General features: G+C 41.0%; 1 protein-coding gene across 1 annotated transcript in view; it reads right to left on the reverse strand.

Moving 5' to 3' along the window:
• Positions 1 to 21698, reverse strand: part of ift74 (intraflagellar transport 74) — a 125536-nt gene that overhangs the window by 21953 nt on the left and 81885 nt on the right. The window contains exons 13-15 of the mRNA XM_048595011.1: positions 15017 to 15070; positions 9103 to 9200; positions 3083 to 3209 (exon numbers count right to left, since the gene is read on the reverse strand). Of these exons, the coding sequence (XP_048450968.1) occupies positions 3083 to 3209; positions 9103 to 9200; positions 15017 to 15070 (279 nt within the window). The remainder of the gene's footprint in view (positions 1 to 3082; positions 3210 to 9102; positions 9201 to 15016; positions 15071 to 21698) is intronic.

The following is a 21698-nucleotide window of genomic DNA, read 5'->3' on the forward strand; positions in this document are numbered from 1 at the left end:
TGAATTCCTTGCTATGAAAACTGACATACCATCTGCCTTCTTCACCATCTGCAGCACCTGCATGCTTCATTTCTGTACAAGGATACCCAGGTCACAGTGCACTGGCATTTCCCCTTTCCCAATCTTTTGCCAGATAATAATCTGCCTTTGTGTTTCTGCTACCAAAGTGGATAACCTCACATTTATCCACATTATACTTCATCTGCCAGGTATTTACCCACTCATTCAATTTGTCTGAATCATCTCTGCTTTCCGCTCCCACCCAGCTTTGTCTACAAACTTGGAGATATAACATTTAGTTTCCTTATTTAAATCATTAATGCATAATGCGAATAGCTGGGGTCCAAGCATTGATCCCTGCAGTACTCTACTAGTTACTGCTAGTTGTAAAAAAGAATCCTATTCTACCAACCTGTTCACTGTCAATATCAGTACACTACTTCCTATCCCATGTGCTTTAATTTTACATGCTAATTTCTGAAGTGGGACCTTAACAAAAGCCTTCTGAAAGTCCAAGTAAGCCATATCCACTAGCTCCCTCTTATTAACTCGACTATTTATATTCTTGAAAAGTTCCAGGAGATTTGTCAAGCCTTTCGTAAATCCACAATGACTCTGTCCATTGTTTTCAAGTGTTCTGCTTCTAAATCTTTTATAATGAACTCCGGCATTTTCTCCACTTCCGATGTCTGGCTAACTGGTTTATAATTCCCTGTTTTCTCTCCACCTGCTCTGTTAAATAGTGGACTGAGATTAGCTACCCTCAATCCATTGGAATTGTTCCAGAGTCTACAGAATCTTGAAAGATGACCACCAACTTCCAGAAGTCCTCTGGGAGGTAGAATGTCAGGTCCTTGGGATCTATCAGCCCTTAATCCCATCAATTTCCCCAACTCCAACACCCTGTTAATACTGACTTCCTTCAGTTTCTTCCATTCATTACAGCCTAGGTTCTCCAACTTTTTCAGAATATTATTTTTGTTTTCCCTTATGAGGACAGAACCAAAATATGTATTTAATCAGTCTGCTATTTCTTTGCTCCCTATTATAACTTTACCTGCTTCTGACTGGAAGGGAACAACATTTGTCTTCAGTAATCATTTTCTCATCACATGCCTATGGAAGCTTTCATAATCAGTTTGTAACTTCCTTGCAAGCTTACTTCCGGTGCGCTTCTTTCTTTTCTTATCAATCTCTTTGTCCTCCTTTGTTGAAATCTAAATTTCCCCCAATCCTCAGGATTGCTTCTTTTATTGCCAATTTGTATGCCCCTTTATTGTACACCAAACTATCCCTAATTTCCCACGTAAGCCATGATTGGGCCACCTTTCCCATTTTATTTTTTCGCCAGACAAGATGAACAATTGTTCAAGTTCGGCCATGCACTCTTCAAAGGTTTGCCACTGCCTTTTCACCGTTGTTCCTTTAAGTAATGTTCCCCACTTTATCATCGTCAGCTCGCACCTCAAGCCATCGTAGTTTCCTTTATTTAGATTCAGGACGCTAGTCTCAAAATCAATGATGTCACTCTCTATCCTAATGAAGAATTCTATCATATTATGGGTCACTCTTAACCCAAAGGGCCTTGTACAGTTAGAATGCCAATTATTCCTTTCTCATTACGCAATACCCAGTTATTGCATCATTCTCCAGTTGGTTACTCAATGTATTGATACAGAAAACCATCCCATACACACTCCAGCAATTCCTCCTCCATGGTATTGTTACTGATTTGATTTGCCCAATTAATATGCTGTTTAAAAACACCAATAATTACAGCTGTAATCCTTTAATAATCCTGAAATACTCCCAGTAGTCCTGTAATACGCCCTACATTTGAGACCATATCATTAATGCACATCACAAAGAGCAAGCGCACCAGAATTGAACCTGTGGATCCCCACTGGAAATATACTTCTACTCATAGAAACGTCCCTCTACCATCACCTTCTGCTTCTTGCCTCTCAGCTGATTTTAAATCCTACATGCCACTTTGCCTTGGATCCCATGGGCTCTTATTTTTTTGACCAGTCTGCCATGAGGGACCATATCAAAAGACTTGTTAAAATCTATGTAGGCTACATTAATTGCATCACCCATAAGACAATAAGATATATGAGAAAATTAGGCCTATTGCGTCTGCTTCGCCATTCATTCATGGCTGGTATGTTTCTCAGCCACATTCTCCTGCCTTCTCCCCGCAACCTTTGATCTCTTACCCCTTGATCAACACTCTGGGTTGCCTCCTCAAAAAATTTGCTCAACTGTGTCAAACACAACATTATCTTCACTAAGCCATGCTGATTATTCCTGATTAACCCATGTCTCTCCATGTACACATATATGCTGTCCCCCAGAATTTTTTCTAATAACTTCACCATCACCAAGATTAGAATGATTGGTTTGTAGTTTCTTGTTCTATGCTTTCTTCCCCTTTTTCAGTAATGGGACAGTATTAGCAGTCCTCTTGTTCCCTGACACCTCACCAATCTCCAAAGAGGAATGAAAATTACTACTGGAGCTCCTGATATCTCCTCCCTTGCCTCTCTCAACAGTTTGGGATACATCTCATCTGAGCATCCAGGGACTTATCCAATATTAATGCTGCTAAAACTGCCAATATTGCCTCTCTATGTTAACTTCTTCTACTATTTCACTGTGTGCTACCCTGGTGAGTGTCTATACCCGCATGTGCTTTTCCATTATGAAGATTGATGCAAAGTAATCGTGAAGATATGTGCCCATGTTTTCTGGGTCCAAACACAGATTACCACTATCATCCCAAACAGGCCCTCTACTTTCCCTAGTTATTCTCTTGCTCTTTTTATATTTTAAAAAATCTCTTCAGGTTTTCTTTCATTCAGCCCACTAATGCTTTCACATACACTCTCTTTGTGCAATGAAGGTGATATACAATGGCTGCAGTCACAGACAATATTATTCACATCTTTTGCTTGAGCTATTTTAATGCTGTGAGCAATAACTTGACAGAAAATTGCATGGTCAAATGTTCTTCAAGCTGAATCTTATTTCAAATAGCGGAAATCATTGATATGGGGAGATATATTTCAATATTTCGTACCATCAGTCAAGCCCTTGGCAGTTGTTTGGGATTTCTGCATTTCAGTTTCCTTGAAACTCAGATCCTCCTGCATTGACTTCAGTTCATGAGCTGTTATCGAGGAGATCTGTCTCATTCGATTCATATTCTGCATTGCAAGACCAAAGTAATAAATTAAACATTGCTAAAATACATTGGAAAGGATCTCATGCAGATTGCCATACTGTCCCTTATTTTTTAATGAAAGGAGAGAGCTTCACATATTGAACAGGAAATTCCAACGAGGGCTCCTGCAGATCCATGCTTCCTTTCTAACACAAACACAGAGAATGCTGAAGAGACTAAGCAAGTCTGGCAGCATCTGTGGAGACAGGAACAGAGTAAACATTTTGAGTCCATATGACTCTTCTTTTCTTCACCATTTTGTGTGCTTGTTTCAGAATTCCAGCATTCACTGTATGTTGCTTTTATTCCTTTCTGACAGAACTTTCTAGTGAAGTCAAAACACACCCTCTTTTCACAGCAATCAGCCAAAATATTGTGGAATTTTAAGGTCCTGAATCACAGACAGCCATGTTGACAGCAGCTGTCAAATAGTAAGCACATTAGGGAAGCATGAGGTCAGATTGCCAGGTAAGTAGGGTTCCAGCTGAACTGTATGCCAAGTGAACAGGGCAAAGGGTGTCAGGTGTGTAGGATGCCAGGGTAAAAAGATGGTAAGGAGCCAACTAACTGATGCAGTGTTTAGGGTAGGTTGGGTTAGGCTGAAGAAACAGAGTCTGGCAGAAGCGAGTGACGTCAGGTCTAGGGAGAGTGCTGGGGAAAGCATACAGTTGGGAGGTGGGGGCGGTGGTGACTGGTTGGAGATTTTAGGGATCAGCAATGGGGGTTGAAACAGGTTGGGTTCAGAGTGTTGAGGAGTCCATTCTTGAGGATTTACGGAAGGTTTGGTCCAGTGCCGGGGAATGGGGGCGTGGAACAAGGAGGGTGGGGTGAAGTCCACAGAGAGAGAGGGGGTCAGATCCAGGACAGAGTGTGTGTGTGTGGTGCATGTGTGGTGCATGCACATGTCAAATCCAGAGCTGGGGAAGCAAATTTGGGAAACAGGTCTGGAGGGTGGGGGTGAGGCATGTGGAATGAACTGGGGAAGGGAGCTGATCAGGAGCAGTAAGAGGGTGTGTGCATGCATATGTGTAAGGTATCGTGGGAGGTGCACTTAGGCGTCTATGAGCTAAGCATGGGGTCAGTGTCACGGAGTCATACAGCATGGAAACAGACCCATCATTCATGCTGACCAAGTTTCCCAAACTAAATTAGTCCCAATTGTCCGCGTTTGGCCCATTTCCCTCTAAATGTTCCCTATTCATGTACCTATCCAAAAGTCTTTTAAATGTTGTAACCGTACCTGCATTAACTGTTCCACATAGGAACCAACCCCTAAGAGAAAACGTTGCCCCTCAGGTCCCTTTTAAATATCTCACCTCACTTTAAAAATATGACCTCTAGTTTTGAACTCCCCCACCCTAGGGTAAAGACCTTAGCTATGCATATTATCTATGCCCCTTATGATTTCATAAATCTCCATATGGTCACTCTTCAACCTCCTATGCTCCAGTGAAAAACATCCCAGCCTACCCAGCCCCTCCTTATAACTCAAACCCTCCAGTCCCGGCAACATCCTGGTAAATCTTTTCCGAACCCTCTTCAATTTAATAATATTCTTCCTATAACAGGGCAATCAGAACTGTAAATAGCACTCCAAAAGTGGCCTCACCAACTTTCTGTGCAACCTCAAAAAGACGTCCCAACTCCTTTATTCAATGGTCTGAGCAATGAAGGCAAACATGCTCAATGCCTTCTTAACCACCCTGCCTACATGCAACTCAACTTTCAAAGAACTATGTACTTGAACCGGTAGGTCTCTCTGTTCGACCACACTATCCAGAGCCCTACCATTAACTGTATAAGTCCTGCCCTTGGTCACTTTATCAAAATGCAATACCTCACATTTATCCAAATTAAACTTCACCTGGCACTTCTCAGCCAATTGGCTCAATTGATTAAGAACCCTTTGTAATCTTATATAACCTGCTTCACTGTCGACTATACCACTAATTTTGTTGTCATCTGCAAACTTACTAATCATTCCTCCTAAATTCTTGTCCAAATCGCTTATATAAAAGACAAACAACAGCAGACCTCGCAATGATCCCTGCATAGTTCCTCAGGAGTTAGACTATGTATTTTCTAAGTAGCTACTTATTTAATTTCATCAGAAACCTTTGAATTGTCTGATTTAAATGGAGACTTTCTGAGCGTTCCTAGACGAATTGCCCTGTAGAATCTTCAATCTCCCAAGCAACTCTTTTGGAGTCTGCTATGATGGGATTCTACAGAGACACCATGCAAAATTCCCATTCAGTCCTGAGGAAGTGTCACTCTACCTGAAATGTTAACTCTAATTTCTCTCCACAGATGCTGCCAGACCCTACTGAGCTTTTCCAGAAATTTCTGTTTTTGTTTCTGATTTACAGCATCCACAACTTTTTCAGTGTTTTCAAACAATTCCCACATATGCTGGAATAACGGCTCTTTGACCATCGGAAAATCTGGGCCATTGACTTTTTGCCCACAACACCCAATAAACTTTTGTAAAGAACAATGAGCTGCTTGATGCAAAAAAAAAGTGCCCCAGTAAGATCAAGAGGTTATAGAAACAACAAAAAAATACAATATTTATGCAGACAAAAACAAATAATATTCAGGTGGGAATTTTGAAATCAAGGGTTGCATAACTCAGCTGACATTCCACTGACCCAGCTTGTTTTTTTTAATATTTTACAATGCACTTGAAATCACAAATGCTGTGCAATTGTTTTGTTTTTATTGTATCAAATATTATGAAATAATTTATGGTTCATAAGCAGTTATGAAATAATTTATGGTTCATAAGTAAAGAGTATTTGTTTTAATAATTTGCACATTTGTTACAAGAATGTCCTCTAGTCAATTGCAGAAAATTGGAATGCTCAACTCCCTAAAATTAGTATTCCATCCATAAAAATCATGCATTTCTCAACATTACACATAAGCATTTCTTTCACATGCTACACAGAAAGCCATCAACAGAAAGGCTGGCACAGAAACTTGCTTATGAAACATTAACTTGGCCAATTACCGCCCTATCAGTTCACTCTTGATATTCAGGAAGGTGATTTGATTTGATATTGTCACATGTACCTAGGTATAGTAAAAAATTTTGTTTTGTGTGCTGTGCAGGCAGATCATAACATACAAACATCACAGGGTGATTGAACAGAGTGAGAAATACAACGGTACAGCTGCAAAGAAGGAGGTTTAGAAGTGAAGAACAATTGCTAGAAATATGAGAATAAGATCAGTTGTAGAGAGCTTGTAAAGAATTGCCCGATAATTGAGGCCATCTTGAATCCTGGTGATAGAAGAAGTCATCAACAGAGCTATCAAGCAGCACCTACTCGCAATAACTTATTTACTGACGCCCAATTTGGGTTCCACCAGGGCCATTCAGTTCCTGACCACATTTCAGCCTTGGTTCAATCATAGACAAAAAAGCTGAATTCCAGAACTGAGGTGAGCATGACAACCCTTAACAGCAAGGCCAGCTTTGACATTGTGGCATAAAGGATCCTGAGCACAACTGGAATCTGTTGGAATTAAGGTGCAAATTCTCTGCCGGCTGGAGTCATACCTGGCACATAGGTGATGGTTATTGGGAGGTCAGTCATCTCAGCTCCTGGACATCTCTGCAGGAGTTCCTCAGCGTAATTTCTAGTCCCAACCAGTTTCAGTTGCTTCATCAATGACTTTCGCTCCATCATAAGAAGTGAGGATGCTCGCAGATGATTTATACAATGGTCAGCATCATTTGTGACTCCTCAGATACAGAGGCAGTCCACTTTCAAATGTAACAATATCCAGGCTTGGGCTGACAAGTGGCAGGTAACATACGCGCTATATAAATGCCTCACAATGACCATCACCAATAAGAGAAAATCTAACCACCGGCCCTTGACATTCAATGGTGTTATCATGTTTCAATCCCCTACTATCAACACCCTAGGGATTATCAATGATTAGAAACGCAACTCGATTCACCATATAAACACTGATCTGGCTACAATAGCAGGTCAGAGGCTAGGAATGCTGCAGCGGATAATTCACCTCCTGACAATTCAAAATCTGTCTGCCATTTACAATGCACAAGTCAGGAGTGTGATGGAATACTCTCCAATTGCCTGGATTAGTGCAGCTCTAACAAGACTCTAGAAGCTTGACATTAGAGGAGGCAATGGCCTAGTTGTATTATTGCTGAACTATTAATCCAGAAACTCAGCTAATGTTCTGGGGACCTGGGTTCAAATCCCAACATGGCAGATGGTGGAATTTAAATTTAATAAAGAATCTGGAATTAGGGGGTCTAATGATGACCATGAATCTAATGTTGAATGTCAGAAAAACCCATCTGGTTCACTAATGCCCTTTAGGGAAGGAAACTGCCATCCTTACCTGGTCTGGATTGCATGTGATTCTAGACCTGCAACAATGTGGTTGATTCTGAACTGCCCTCTGGATTAGGGATGGTCAATAAATGTTGGCATAGCCAGACATGCCCACATCCTGTGAATGAATTTAAAAAAATCCAGGACAATGCAGCCCACTGGTTACCACATCAACAAGCATCCACTCTCTCCACCAGTGACATTCAGTGCACACTGCTGCTATGATCTACAAGATGCATTGCAGAAATTTGCCAAAGATCATTAGACAACACCTTCTAAACCCGTGATCACTTCCATCTAGAAGGATAAGGTCAGCAGATACATGGAAACACTACCAACTGCAATTTCCCCTCCAACCCACTCACCATTCTGACTTGGAAATACATTGCCATTCCTTCATCAGCTCTGGGTCAAAATCCTGGAACTTCCTTCCTAACCTCATTGTGAGTCTATCTGCAGCACATGGACTGCATGGTAGATGAAGCTCACCTTGTCAAAAGAAACTAGGGACTGGTTTTAAATGCTGGCAAACCAGAGATGCCCACCAGAGAATAAAAAAAAACTTGCACTGTATTAGTAAACTTAAACTCTGAAGACACAATGCAGCATATACTATTTCATGCTGTTCTGTCACACTGAATTGTTATGGATGGCGATAGAGCATTACAACTCACTTTTATACAAATATACTTCATATTTAATAAATACTGGAGTCTATTACTCCGTCTTTTTACAGTTCTACTTCACTGGGTGCATTTGCAGCAGGAATGAACTTTGATCCCTTCTCTTGAGGTAATCTTTTGTTTTCTCTAACTAAATTTCTGACTCCCAGGTCATTTACAAATAGCATGCAGACTCCTGAATCCTGCTGCTAAATCATGGCAGCCCAGGACCCAAAAACCTATTGCAGGAGGAAACACAAACAAGCAGCCAGGAAGTGGTTGCTGAGAAGAGTTATTGGTTGAAATTTTCTAATTTCATGAACAGGTTATATTTGGACATCATAGCCTGCAATTGACACATCATCAATTACTGGAGTGATGAGGGAATGTGGGCACTCCGTATAGATCTTGCAACGGAGAGATCCAGTGTTCCAAGAAAGCTAGGTGATGAGAATCATTGGGAAGAAAGAGTTCCCCAATATGCCTGCTGTCTACTTATGGCTGAATGCTGTCTGCCCCAGGAAAGCAGCAGGGATACAGTAGACCACATTCCAAATTGTTATCAGTGTGGAGCTGGAAGAACACAGCACACCAGGCAGCATCAGAGGAACAGGAAGGTTGACGTTTCGGGTCAGGCCCTTTCTTGAAACGTCAACTTTTCTGCCCCTCTGAAGCTGCCTGGCCTGCTGTGTTCTTCCAGCTCCACTCTGTGTTATCTCTGACTCCAGCATCTGCAGTTCTTACTATCCCTAAATTGTTATTAGTCTGTTTCCTGAATTTAGTCAAAAATTGTGTAGAAGGCAAGAGGGTTAGACCCATTTTTTCTAAATGCACTTACCCGGCTTGTGTGTTCAAGAAGAGCTACAATACTAGCTTCAAGTTGAGATTTTCGCTCCAACTCTTGGTTTTTGATTTCTTCATAGGTATCTAGGAATGCTTGAAAAACAAATATGCCAAAATAATCACTTTTCATACATTTACCATTCTGATCACAGTATGCTTGTATTTTAAAGAAGGTCACAACTTCAAATGCTCTGGTGTCCTGCCAAAATTGTAAGGTCACAGGGTCATTGGTAAATTGGTCTTGTGCACAAAATTTTTTCCAAATCTGATTTTCTGAAGGTGTCTTGTCGAAGCAAAGTTAGCTTTTGATGCAGCATGTAAAACCCAATGAAGAAACAAACCTCCAAAGTGCTAAACAGCAAATGAAATATTTCCACAATCTAGATCATTTGCACACAGCAAAGTTCTATAAACGGGAATTAGATTTATTCATGTTGACTGAGGGGTAAATGTCAATCAGGAAATACTTTCTCTTTACTGAAAAATATGCCATGACATCTTTTATATCATTTTCAAGAAAGGGAAAGGGCTTCAAATTTAATATCACTGCCAACCTTGCAGCATCCCTCAGTGCCAAAGTGCCCATCGAGATTATACACTCAAATCTCTAAAGTGGGACTTTCTGACTGAGTGGAGAGTGCTACTACTGAATTATGATCCTGAGTGTTTGATTTGATTTCCAGAATTCCCAATTTAAAAGGGAAAAATTGATGAGCTTCACCAGAAATGTATACAGAACTGGAAGAATATTGTTATCTTTGCCTTGCACAGCTATTTGTCAGTTTTGGCTAGGTATGAGGGAGTATTGATAGCTTGATGTAGTTAGCAGCATCTTCTCCCTGCAGGTGGCACCTATAGTGTCATTGGAGGATAGCCTTCAGCTCCAATTGAGTCAACAATTATTTGGGGAAACCAGCTGCAATCAGACCTCTAGCTCTTTAGCAAAGGAGAACAAATTCAGACTTATTAGATTGAATGGCCTTCTGTGTTGTGTTTTGATCCCCATAAAGTCAGATAACATTTAAAATGAAATTTGAACTTCCAGTTAGTGGCTGAATAGCATGGTGCAACAAGTATTCACGTTTAAGATGTTAACTGTCACAAATGACTAAAAACATTAAATAATGATCATTTTTGGAGGTAACTCATGTTCTGCATTTACACTGATCACAAGTTGCTATTTGTGGACAGTGCAGAAAGTCTACAGTTGCTTCCAGAACCCAATGGGTTCACGTTTTCTCATTACTTTGAGTAGTGACTACAAGTGGCCATCTCAAAATGCTTCACCTGGTTTTTGGAGAATTTGTCAAATCTGCTACCAGCAATAAAGCCACTCTAATGATTCTTCACACTCTCCTTGGCCACACAGGATAAATTTCCCAGATTTCTGACATAGCTTGAAACTTGACTTTTTGACTAGAGGTGTCTCCTTCTTGCATTCAGCTTTGTTAACTTGTGATAAACTTGCATTGCCTTCTCTCTGTTGGCTTACACAATTGATTGCCATCTTTTTTGTTTCTTTCCTGGAATGTGGGTGTACTAGAAAGCCTGGACCTTTTTGCTCATTCCCAGTTGCCCTTGAGAAGGTGATATGAGACACATTCTTGGATTGCCGCAGTCCATGAGGTGTAGGTATACCTGAGCTGTCAGGAAGGGAGTTCCAACTTTGTGAAATAGCAGCAGTATAGGAATGGTGATATTTTTAAAAATCAGGATGGTGTGTGGCTTGGAAGACAACTTTGAGGTTGTGGGAAGTCAGCAGTGAGTTTCTTTTGCAGAATTCCCAGCATCTGACTTGCTGTTGTAGCCACAGTATTTATACAGTTCGTTAGGTTCTCTCTCTGGTGAATGGCACCTCCCAATGTGGGATCCAGTGATTGTAATGCTATTGAATGTTAATGGAAAATGGTTAAGTTCTGTTATTGGAGATGGTCATTACCTGGCACCTATGTGCTACATATGTTACTTGCCACTTATCAGCTTAAGCCTGAACATTGTCCAAGTCTTGTTGCACGTGGATGTGACTAAGTCGGAGAGGTTGTGATTGGTACCGAACATTATGCAATCACCAACATCCTCACTTTTGACCTAATGACAGAGGTAAGGTTATCGATGAAACAACTGAAGATGGTTGATCATCCAACTCAGTTCCCTGTTCACGCTTTCTCCCCATACATTTTAATCCCTTTAGACTCAAAAACAATAATCTAATTATTTTTGAAAACATTCAATGTTTTGGCTTCAACTGCGTTCTTTGGCAGAGAATTCCATAGGCTTACCATTCTCTGGGTGAAGAAAGTTCTCCTCATCTCACCCCTCAATTCCCTACTCCTTAAACTGTTACCCTGGTTCTGGATAATTGGGAACCTTCCTGGGTTTACCCTATCTAGTCTTGTTAAGATTTTACAGGTTTCTATGAGATTCCCCTTCAGTCTTGTCAACTTATTGGATATGGTCCCAACTGATCCAGTCTCTCTCCATATGCCAGTCCTGTTATGTTAGGAATCAGTGTGGTAAACTTCTGTTGCTTTCCATCCATTCCCAGAATATCTTTCCTCAGACAAGGAGGTCAAAACTGCACATGCTACTTAAAATTGCAGGAGGATATCTCCTCTCCTTCTCCTCAAATTTCTTGCTTTAAACGCAAACTTACCATTTGCCTTCTTCATTGCTTGCTGCACCTGCATGTTTACTTTCAGTGTCTGGGTACAAGGACACCTAGGTCTTATTGCACCTCCCGCTTTCCCAATCTATTGCCATTGAGATAATAATCTGCCTTCACGTTTTTGCTACAGAGTGGATAGCTCACATTTTGGTTGGGCTTAGGACACTGTCCTGAAGAGCTCCTGCAGTGATGTTCTGGAATTTTTCTCTCTTGTTTTCTGCCCAAAAGCCTGGTGCTGACAAGTTCATTTACAGACTGCACAACTGCCCTACCTTTTCAGGGCGAGACCACATCTTGCCCAGCAGGTCTCTTGGCCTAGCCAGGCTTATTCAGTCAGAAACAAAAACAGAAACTGTTGGAAAAAACTCAGCAGGTCTGGTAGCATCTGTGGAAAGAAATCAGAGTTAACGTTTTCGGTCCAGTGACCCTTCTTCAGAAGTGATGCTGCCAGACCTGCTGAGTTTTTCCAGCAATTTCTGTTTTTGTTTCTGATTTCCAGCATCTGCGGACCTTTCAGTTTCTTATTCAGACAGAGTTTGGTATATTCATATTTCTCCCTTCATTTTAATCTAAATTTAAAGACAGTACAAAGCATACACAAACATAAAATTCTAACAGCTATTCCTATTTAACTATTTCATGACTCTATAGGAACAATGCTATCTAAATGTCTCCATAATGGAATGAGGAGACAGATTTTATACAAAAAAATCCTCTTTTAAAGCAAGTTGCAGCTCTTAAAGAACTGTTCCTTTATTGGATTTTGTGATTCCTGGAATAATGCGCTAAATCAGTTGGGCGAGTTTTTCTAGCACATGTAATGCATTCAGGGTTGAAAGCAGAACTTATGTCACAAAACCTTAAATGTCCAGCCTTTGGTTCTAAGGCTGCACTCACTCTTAGTTTTTGATAGTATAAAATCTGAGCTCTACTTGGGTGAAAAAATCACTCTTTGTACAAAATGGCCCTTGCAGGATACAAGATCAACAGCAATGGTAAAAAGAGTTAAAAATTAACAACTCCTTCTGTGGTCACCCAACATTTCTTATAGATGCATAAATGAGACATGAGAACTCATAACATGAGCATTTTTAAAGGAACCTATTGTCTGACAACACTGCAACATAAATCCTACTTCTCTGGTTTCTAGCATAGCTTGGGGAATAAAATCAAAACAAAACTGACTGGTGCAGTAATTTTTTAATCTTTTGTGAGTTCATTTACTTAAAATATCTTGTACTTTAAGAGCAGGGTGCGGTCTGTGAAAGGAAATGTTCAGCTGATTTGATTTTACTACTGACATTACATTTTTGCACATTTAACACATAAATCAAAAATGACAATTTTCTGAAATACAGCAGCCAAGAATTTTGTTAATTGACTAAATTATGCATGCTATTACAGTTTCTTAAAATTATAATAATGACATAAAATTTGCAGCATTTTGTGGCTCAATTGGTAGCATTCTTGCCCTGAGTAAGAAGATTGAGAATTTAAGACCCATGCCAGAACTTGAGCAGAACAGTTTGGGCTGGCATTCTGCTGTGGTATTGGGGGAGTACTGAACTGTCAGAGAAGCTGTCTTTTAGATGAGATGTTAAACCAATACTTTCTGCCTTCTCAGGTGGGTGTAAAAATTCCATGGCACTTTTGAAGAAGAAGGGAGCAACTAGCACCATCTGTCCATTATTTATTCCTCGAGAAACATTTTTAAAACAGATTACCTGGTCCTTATGATGATGCTGTTTATGGGAGTTTGCTATGTGCAAATTGGCTGTCAAATTTCTTACAGTACTACAGAAACTATACATCAGAAATATTTCCCTGGCTGTAAAGCATGATGGGATGTTTAATGGTCATAAATGTAAGGCCTGTACTAAAATAAACAAAGTATGTTTGACTTGTTCTTTGAACATCTCACTACCTAATGTAACAGTAAGAGGTCCATTAGGAGCCTCCATAAGGTTCAAGGAGAAAGCTCTCTATCAAAATCACAGAGCAACTTAGGATGATCAACAGTTGAGGCCTCACCGATGTCACTCATACCCTACAAACAAAAGAATCAGTTTGTGAGGAACCTCCAGCAAACATTGATCCAAATCCATGGAACCCCCATTCTGACTTCTGAAAGTCAATAACATCTAGCTACACAGCGTTACTGCTGCAGAAAATCTTTTATTTCTATTAAAATACATTAACAGAAATTATATACTTATACATTATATAGAAAATTGTGAGAAATAAATCTAATGATTTCACTGATACTCAAGTTCACAATTATGGCTATCCATTCCATCACCTACATATTGAAGAACTGTCAGGTGCTGGAAACGTTCTGCTATGCCTTCTACAATGTGGATGGATCAGTAGGCTGAAGCAAACATCAGGAGCAGGGTCTGTCCCCCATGGGAGACAGGGAGTGTGAGAACCATTGAGAGAGCTGGGACCCATTGGAATGACGTCAGTGGAAGGCATCTTCTTCTGATCCAAGCCCAGCAACAAGGTGGCTTCCAAAAGCCCAGAATGGTGGTGAAGGTCTGGCACCTGGTGGAATGGTCTCCCGCTATGGCAGTCTTGTCTGGGGGTGGGCAGTCCCAGCCTGGAGTGGTGTTCTTGTCCCAGTGTGGAGGTCTCGTCATGTCGTGGAGGTCTCATCTTGGCGTGGTGGTCTCGGATTGGCTCTGCATGGCACTTTCAGCCCAGAATACCCCAAACCAGGAAAACATTAATTGAACTTTGATGAACTTTTACTTTTTTTCTCTTCTTATTTATGACTTCTGTCATTAATTTAGGTGCCATGGTATGGTGACTTATAAAACTTTTAATTTTTTTTTGTAAAAATACACGTGACAATAAATTGCTAGTCTATTCTAAACTGTAACCCCATAAATTATGGAACAGCTACAAAGCAGTCAGACAAAAATTAAGGTAGTTATCAACAGAGATAAACTTTGTTCAAATGGTGAGGAAATGGGAATAATCACAATGGTGGCTTCAATACCTAGCCAATAACGATAATCAATTGGAAAGCATAAAAAGGCATAAGATAAAGCATGAAAATGTACATTTCACTGATTGCATATGAACATTTGAAGAACAGAATGATTATGTTGCTATAACCTTTCTTTCAAACTAGTTGTACTTTCACAGAGGTCTAACATAGCATGATTTGAACCTTACAGTAATAATTTACATACACTCATAATGGTGCATGGTTGAGGAAAGCTAGTCCAGATAAACTTACCATCCATTGTTTCTTCTCTTTTCTTTAGCTCTTTATACTTCTGATTCCTTTCACCTAAAAAAAGAACATTTAATTTACACATCTCTTCATGATTCAATATGATATACAAAGTCCTCTCAGCGTCATTCAGCCATTTGTTGTTTTGGCCTTTTATAAGTAATTTTGATTCCAGTTTCATATTTACTGGTCCCTTATTGTTCAGGGGTTAAAATAATGGGACACCCTATTAAACAGTGTGCGTGTGTGTGTGTTCAGCATATTGACCTGCTCAAGATGGCTCACTTGCCTTCTTAAGGACCACTAATGACAGGCAATAAATGCTGATTTTGAGGGATGGGTTGAGGAAGTTTACAGACAGGATTTTGTAATCTGTGAGCATCTGTTGGTGGCAGGACACCAAATTATGGTGGCCATTCCTCGTTGGTGGTAAAGGCATCTCATGCCCAGAATCACGCACTGCACTGTTTCAACTCAACAAAATAAGTGACAGCCATTTCCTGTTCAATTCTTAGGGAATTGCCCAGACCGAACAGGATCAATCTGCCTGCTTTAAAATTTAAACAAAATCTGGCTGTTAACAGTCAATTGGGATTAATGGGTGTATTCTCCTTGGCAATGCACCTAGCAATCAAGTCCACTTGCCATCAGCACGCTGCTCTTATGCAGCATAAATGTTGATATGTTTCCCTTGAATTTGTAATCTTGTGAAATGTTCTGATGAGTGCATGATGAAAAGCTTTGAGAAAGTATGTCTTTTCTCAGTAATACTCAGATTTAGGCTAAACAGAGCCTTAACAGCAGATGAAACTGGCTAAGTTTGAATACATAGCTTTTTCTTAATGCTGTGAGCAGAACAAGGCAGTCTCTGGGTTGTGAATGAGTTCCATTCTAGAGTTTATTTATAAGAAGATTTGGACACAAGTCGGAAGACAATGAAGGTCAATGTAAAGCTGCCATTTGTAAATACAGGAAATGTTCATATGTTGGGTCTTTAAAATTATACACCTGTTCAGGATCACATCGAAAATACAAGCATTTGTAAGTATTCAAAGGAAACCAGAGAAGAAACTCACTTCTGTGCATCAGCTTTTCTCCAGTGCCAAATATAATATTCCACATTTTCAACTGAGTCTAGCATAATGTCCAAAACAATACAATAAATTCCTGAGAAGGAGCAAAGGACTACCTACCAAGATATTCAGTGCACTTAGATAACAAGGTGTGGAGCTGGAGGGACCCGAAACATCAGCTTTCCTGCTCCTCTGATGCTGCCTGGCCTGCTGTGTTCCTCCAGCTCCACACCTTGTTATCTCAGACTCCAGTATCAGCAGTTCCTACTATATTCAATGCACTTCCCTTGTTTAATACCCTGCCTGAAGTTATTTGGAATCTCTAGCAATAGTGCCACTTTGACTAAAACAAATGTACACAAGTTTGGAGAAGGTGCAGCATCATCTATCATCATTCATGATGGGAGAAGAAGCCTTCGTCAATATTGTTAAGGCTCAGTTTTTTATTTCCCAGTACCTGCTGTTGTATTCACAGCTGAATATTGACTGATGAGCAAACCTAATTTCTTCTTCATTATATTAAATAACCTGCTTAATTTTCATGTCTAGCACTTCAGCGTGATAACCCACTGTAGTGATGGGAACGAGGTAGGCCAGGTGGATCACGTTGTGTATAAGTTCCCTGAGTGGTCCAGGTTAAAAACCCCATTCAGGGAGTCCTGGGCAGATATGAACAGGGAATTCAGAAAGTCTCCTCACTCTAGGGACTGGGTCTGAGCTAGCTAAGTCAGAGTTGATGTACTGTGCATGTATAAATAAAGGGTCAATTGGTGATGGGATACTGGCTTCCGTGGAGTTATTTCACCCATGTTCTGCAGTACACATAGGATGCACACCATATTGTTGAGCAACTTGTGAAGATATAAAATAGTTCACCAAAACATTGCAGAGCTGTCAAACTATTTGGTTAGATTTATTTAAGGCAGTAATATGTAGAAACAAAAAAAAATTACAGAAGTTAAAAGCACAATATCAAATTTGAGTAGATTAACTGATTTTTGTTTGAAATGATCTCTCTGCGTGCAAATAACTAACAATTTAAATTTATAAAGAATCTTTAATTTAAAAAGTGCAATACTATAACAGCAATCAAACCCAAATGGATATTAGGAAGGACAACGAATAGCTTAAACAAAGGGATGGTGGAGGCAGGTGGAAAGGCAGAAAAGTTTAGAAGTTAGGGCATAGAAGAAATGAAAGTTCAACCAAAGATGGAGTGTAAAGATAGAGAGATACAAAAGTGGTCAGAGAATTAAACAAACAGGCTGAGGAAAGAATTAAAAGGACTGGAGGAGATTACAAATAATGCAGAGCTTAATAACTTTTTTTTTACTATGAAATAGGAGCATGCCAACCAATTTAAAAAAAAAACAACTCATTTGCAAACACAGACAAACATTCAGCACAGTATTTTGGAAACACAGGGTTTATATGGGTATCTAAGGGTTAAATAAATTCCCTCTTCAATGTAATGCCACATATTCAGGTTTGGTTTAATGCCGATTCGCTATTACTTCACCAAGTGGTCACTCGATATGACAGAAAAGCTCAAGGAGTGCCAATGATTTTTTATTTTCACCTGGGTGGTCTCTCAGTTGAGCCTGAACCTACCCCATCTGAGGTCAACACGTGGACTTTCTGATGGAAATTACTGGATCACAATCAGATTTCTGAATTTATAATGAATTTTTCCTTCTAAGCCCAGAAAAACAAGAAACAATTGTAATTTTCTCCTATGTTCTGCACTGTGATCAATTATCTAAACACACATGAAGGATTAAATATGGCCCTTCCTTATTTTTTTCGGCTCTAAACCATAATAGGTGGTGCATGTTTAAAAATGAGCTAGGATAGAAAGTGTAAAGAGTCAGGATACATTCATTTCCTCTAGTGTAAAGGATGAGAAAAGGAGAAATGTCATCTTACTAGACTATGATTATACACAGAACAAAAGTCTGAACAGGAATAAGCCAGAATGGTACTTATGGAAAATAAACACTCAGCATTTTTTAAAATTTTGGTTGTTCTTCAAACTATTCATGAGTCCAAAGTACATTCAGCTTACTGATTTGTTATACGATACTTGTAAATTTACAAAGCTACCTTAAAAGTACAATCATTTGTAAAATATAGCTTGCAAGTACTGAGTGGAGTGCAAAGCCAGAGAAGAAAGTTAATCCTTACCGTCTGAGATGTTTCCAATTAAATAAACCAGTGGACAAATAGAAAAAAGAGAAATGGAAAAAAGTGAAAAGAAACAAAGCTGAGAACTGGAATCTTAAGTATTTACATAGTTGGATCACAGATAGTTATTTTCTGAAGTGAAGTAAAAAGATTTGACAAAAAGAATTTGATAACTTATCACTCTATACAATAGAAAATATGTGATTAACAAGGTCAACATTGTTTTTCATTAAAAGTTAGCACCCTCAGCTTTGATTGTGGATCATGGGATTACATCTGAACATGCAATCTTGCCTGAAACACCAGTGCAGTACTGAGGGGATTCTCTGTTCTCAGAGACACTGACTTTTGGACGAGCTGCAAAGCTATGACCTCATGCGCCTCTTGGGGATCTATAAGATCCTGTGGCAACTTACCTCCCAGCTCCTTAAAGCCTGACCAGCACCTCAAGGCACAAGTATAAGGCACAAAGATTCTGGGTAATCCAATATGGAGGATGGGAAAAATTGTGGCTGTAAGAACTGCTCCTTTTTTGAGGTATTTTCAGTGTTGGAGCTGAATTCCTCAAATTCTAGGAGCAGTAATTACTGTTTTATAATCTGTGGCATTGCTTTGGAACTTTGGGAAAAGAAAAGACCAAAACAACAGCACTTTATAAGGGAGGAAGACAGACAAAGACAGTGACCACTGGGAAGTGATTCAAACGGAGAAAGAAACCTACACTGATGTCTGACCCACAGGAACCTGCACAGCTGCTGCCTTTGCTGTCTGCTTTCAAATATCTTTGGACATCGGAGTTTGTTCTAAGAAAAATAAACAAACAGCGAAATTCACAGCTGACCTTGGAGAAATAGAGTGTGGAGTTGGAGGAACACAGCAGGCCAGGCAGCATCAGAAGAGCAGGAAAGCTGACGTTTCGGGTCGGGACCCTTCTTCAGAAATGGGGGAGGGGAAGGGGGCTCTGAAATAGGGGGGGGGGGGGGCGCGGTGATAGCAGGTAGATAGTGGAGCGGATGGGTGGGAGAGAAGACGGACAGGTCAAGGAGGCGGGGATGGAGCTAGTAAAGGTGATTGTAGGTAGGAAGTGGGGGTGGGGATTGGTCAGTGAGGTGGGAGGGGCAGATAGGTGGGAGAGAAGACGGACAGGTCAAGGAAGTGGGGATGAAGCTAGTAAAGATGACTGTAGGTAGGAAGTGGGGGTGGGGATTGGTCAGTGAGGTGGGAGAAGTAGAGGGCTTTTAGGCCATCTGCATGGGGAATGCAAGTATACAGGGACTGGACGTCCAGCCCTCCGCTTCTTCCTCTCCTGCAGTCCCCCTCCACCGACACCCTTATCTGCCTAACTGAACTCGTCCTCACCCTTAACAACTTCTCCTTCAACTCCTCCCACTTCCTACAGATGAAGGGGGTGGCCATGGGTACCCACATGGGCCCAAGCTATGCCTACCTCTTTGTAGGATACGAGGAACATAGAACATAGAAGATAGAACAGTACAGCATAGTACAGGCCCTTTGGCCCACGATGTTGTGCTGAACTTTTACCCTAAATCTAAGGTCCATCTAACCTCCACCCCTACCTTATACTATCATTCATATGCCTATCTAACAGCTGCTTAAATGCCCCCAATGAGGCCGACTCCACTACCCTCTCCGGCAATGCATTCCACGCCCCGACTACTCTCTGAGTAAAGAACCTACCTCTGACATCTCCCCTGTATATACCTCCACTCACTTTAAAACTACAGCTCCTCGTAATAGCTACCTCCTAGGAAAAAGTCTCTGACTGTCTACTCTATCTATACCTCTGATCATTTTGTACACCTCTATCAAGTCACCTCTCATCCTCCGACGTTCTAAAGAGAAAACCCTAGCTCTCTCAACCTTTCCTCGTAAGACCTTCCCTCCATTTCACGCAACATCCTGGTAAATCTCCTCTGCACCCCAATGCTTCCACATCTTTCCTGTAATGAGGTGACCAGAACTGGACACAATACTCCAGATGTAGCCGAACCAGGCTTTTGTATAGCTGGAGCATAACTTCACGGCTCTTGAACTCAATCCCTCCATTAATGAAAGCTAACACACCATATGCTTTCTTAACAACTCCGTCCACCTGGGTGGCAGCTTTCAGAGAACCTTGGACATGAACCCCAAGATCCCTCTGCTTCTCCACACTGCCAAGAATCTTTCCGTCAACCCTGTATTCTGCTTTCAAGTTTTTCCTTCCAAAATAAATCACCTCACACTTTTCAGGGTTAAACTCCATCTGCCACTTCTCAGCCCAGCTCTGCATCCTATCAATGTTCCTTTGTAACCTAGAACAGCCCTCCGCACTGTCCACAACGCGACACACCTTTGTATCATCCGTGAACTTGCTAATCCACCCTTCTACTCCTTCATCCAAATCATTTACAAAAATTACAAATAGAAGAGGACCCAGAACAGATCCTTGTGGTACACCACTCGTAACTGAGCACCATGTTGAATATTTTCCGTCCACTACCACCCTTTGTCTTCTAAGAGTCAGCCAATTCTGAATCCAATCTGCCACATTTCCCTCTATCCCATGCCTCCTTACCTTTTGCATGAGCCTACCATGGGGAACCTTATCAAACGCCTCACTTAAATCCATGTATACCACATCCACTGCTCTACCTTCATCCACGTGTTTGGTCACCTCTTCAAAGAATTCAATAAGGTTTGTGAGGCATGATCTACCCCTCACAAATCCATGCTGACAGTCCCTCTTCCGCAGCTACACTGCCACTATTCCCCACCTCTTCCTCCGCTACATCGATGACTGTATCAGCACCGCCTCGTGCTCCCACGAGGAGCTCAAACAGTTCATCAACTTTACTAACACCTTCGACCCCAACCTCAAGTTCACCTGGACCATCTCTGATACCTCTCTCTCCTTCCTTGGCCTCTCTGTCTCTATCTCTGGTGACCACCTCGAAACTGATATCTATTTCAAGCCCACTGACTCCCACAGCTACGTAGACTACACTTCCTCTCACCCACCTTCCTGCAAGAATGCGATCCCCTATTCCCAATTCCTCTGCCTCCGCTGCATCGGCTCCCAAGATGAGGCGTTCCACTCCCAGACATCCCAGATGTCCTTGTTTTTCAAGGACCGCAATTTCCCCCCCTCAGTGGTTGAAAATGCCCTCGACCACATCTCTTGCATTTCCCGCACCTCAGTCCTCACACTCCCTCCTGCATTCGAAACAAAGACAGAATTCCCCTTGTCCTCATGTATCACTCCATTAACCTCCAGATCCAACACATCATTCTCCGCCATTTCCGCCACCTGCAATCTGACCCCATACGAAGGATATATTTCCCTCCCCACCCTTATCTGCCTTCCGGAGGGACCGCTCTCTCCACGACTCCCTCATTTGCTCCACACTCCCCACTAGCCCCACCAC

The sequence above is a fragment of the Rhincodon typus genome, chromosome 3 (genome assembly GCF_021869965.1).
Source record: "Rhincodon typus isolate 14 chromosome 3, sRhiTyp1.1, whole genome shotgun sequence".
NCBI lineage: Eukaryota > Metazoa > Chordata > Chondrichthyes > Orectolobiformes > Rhincodontidae > Rhincodon > Rhincodon typus.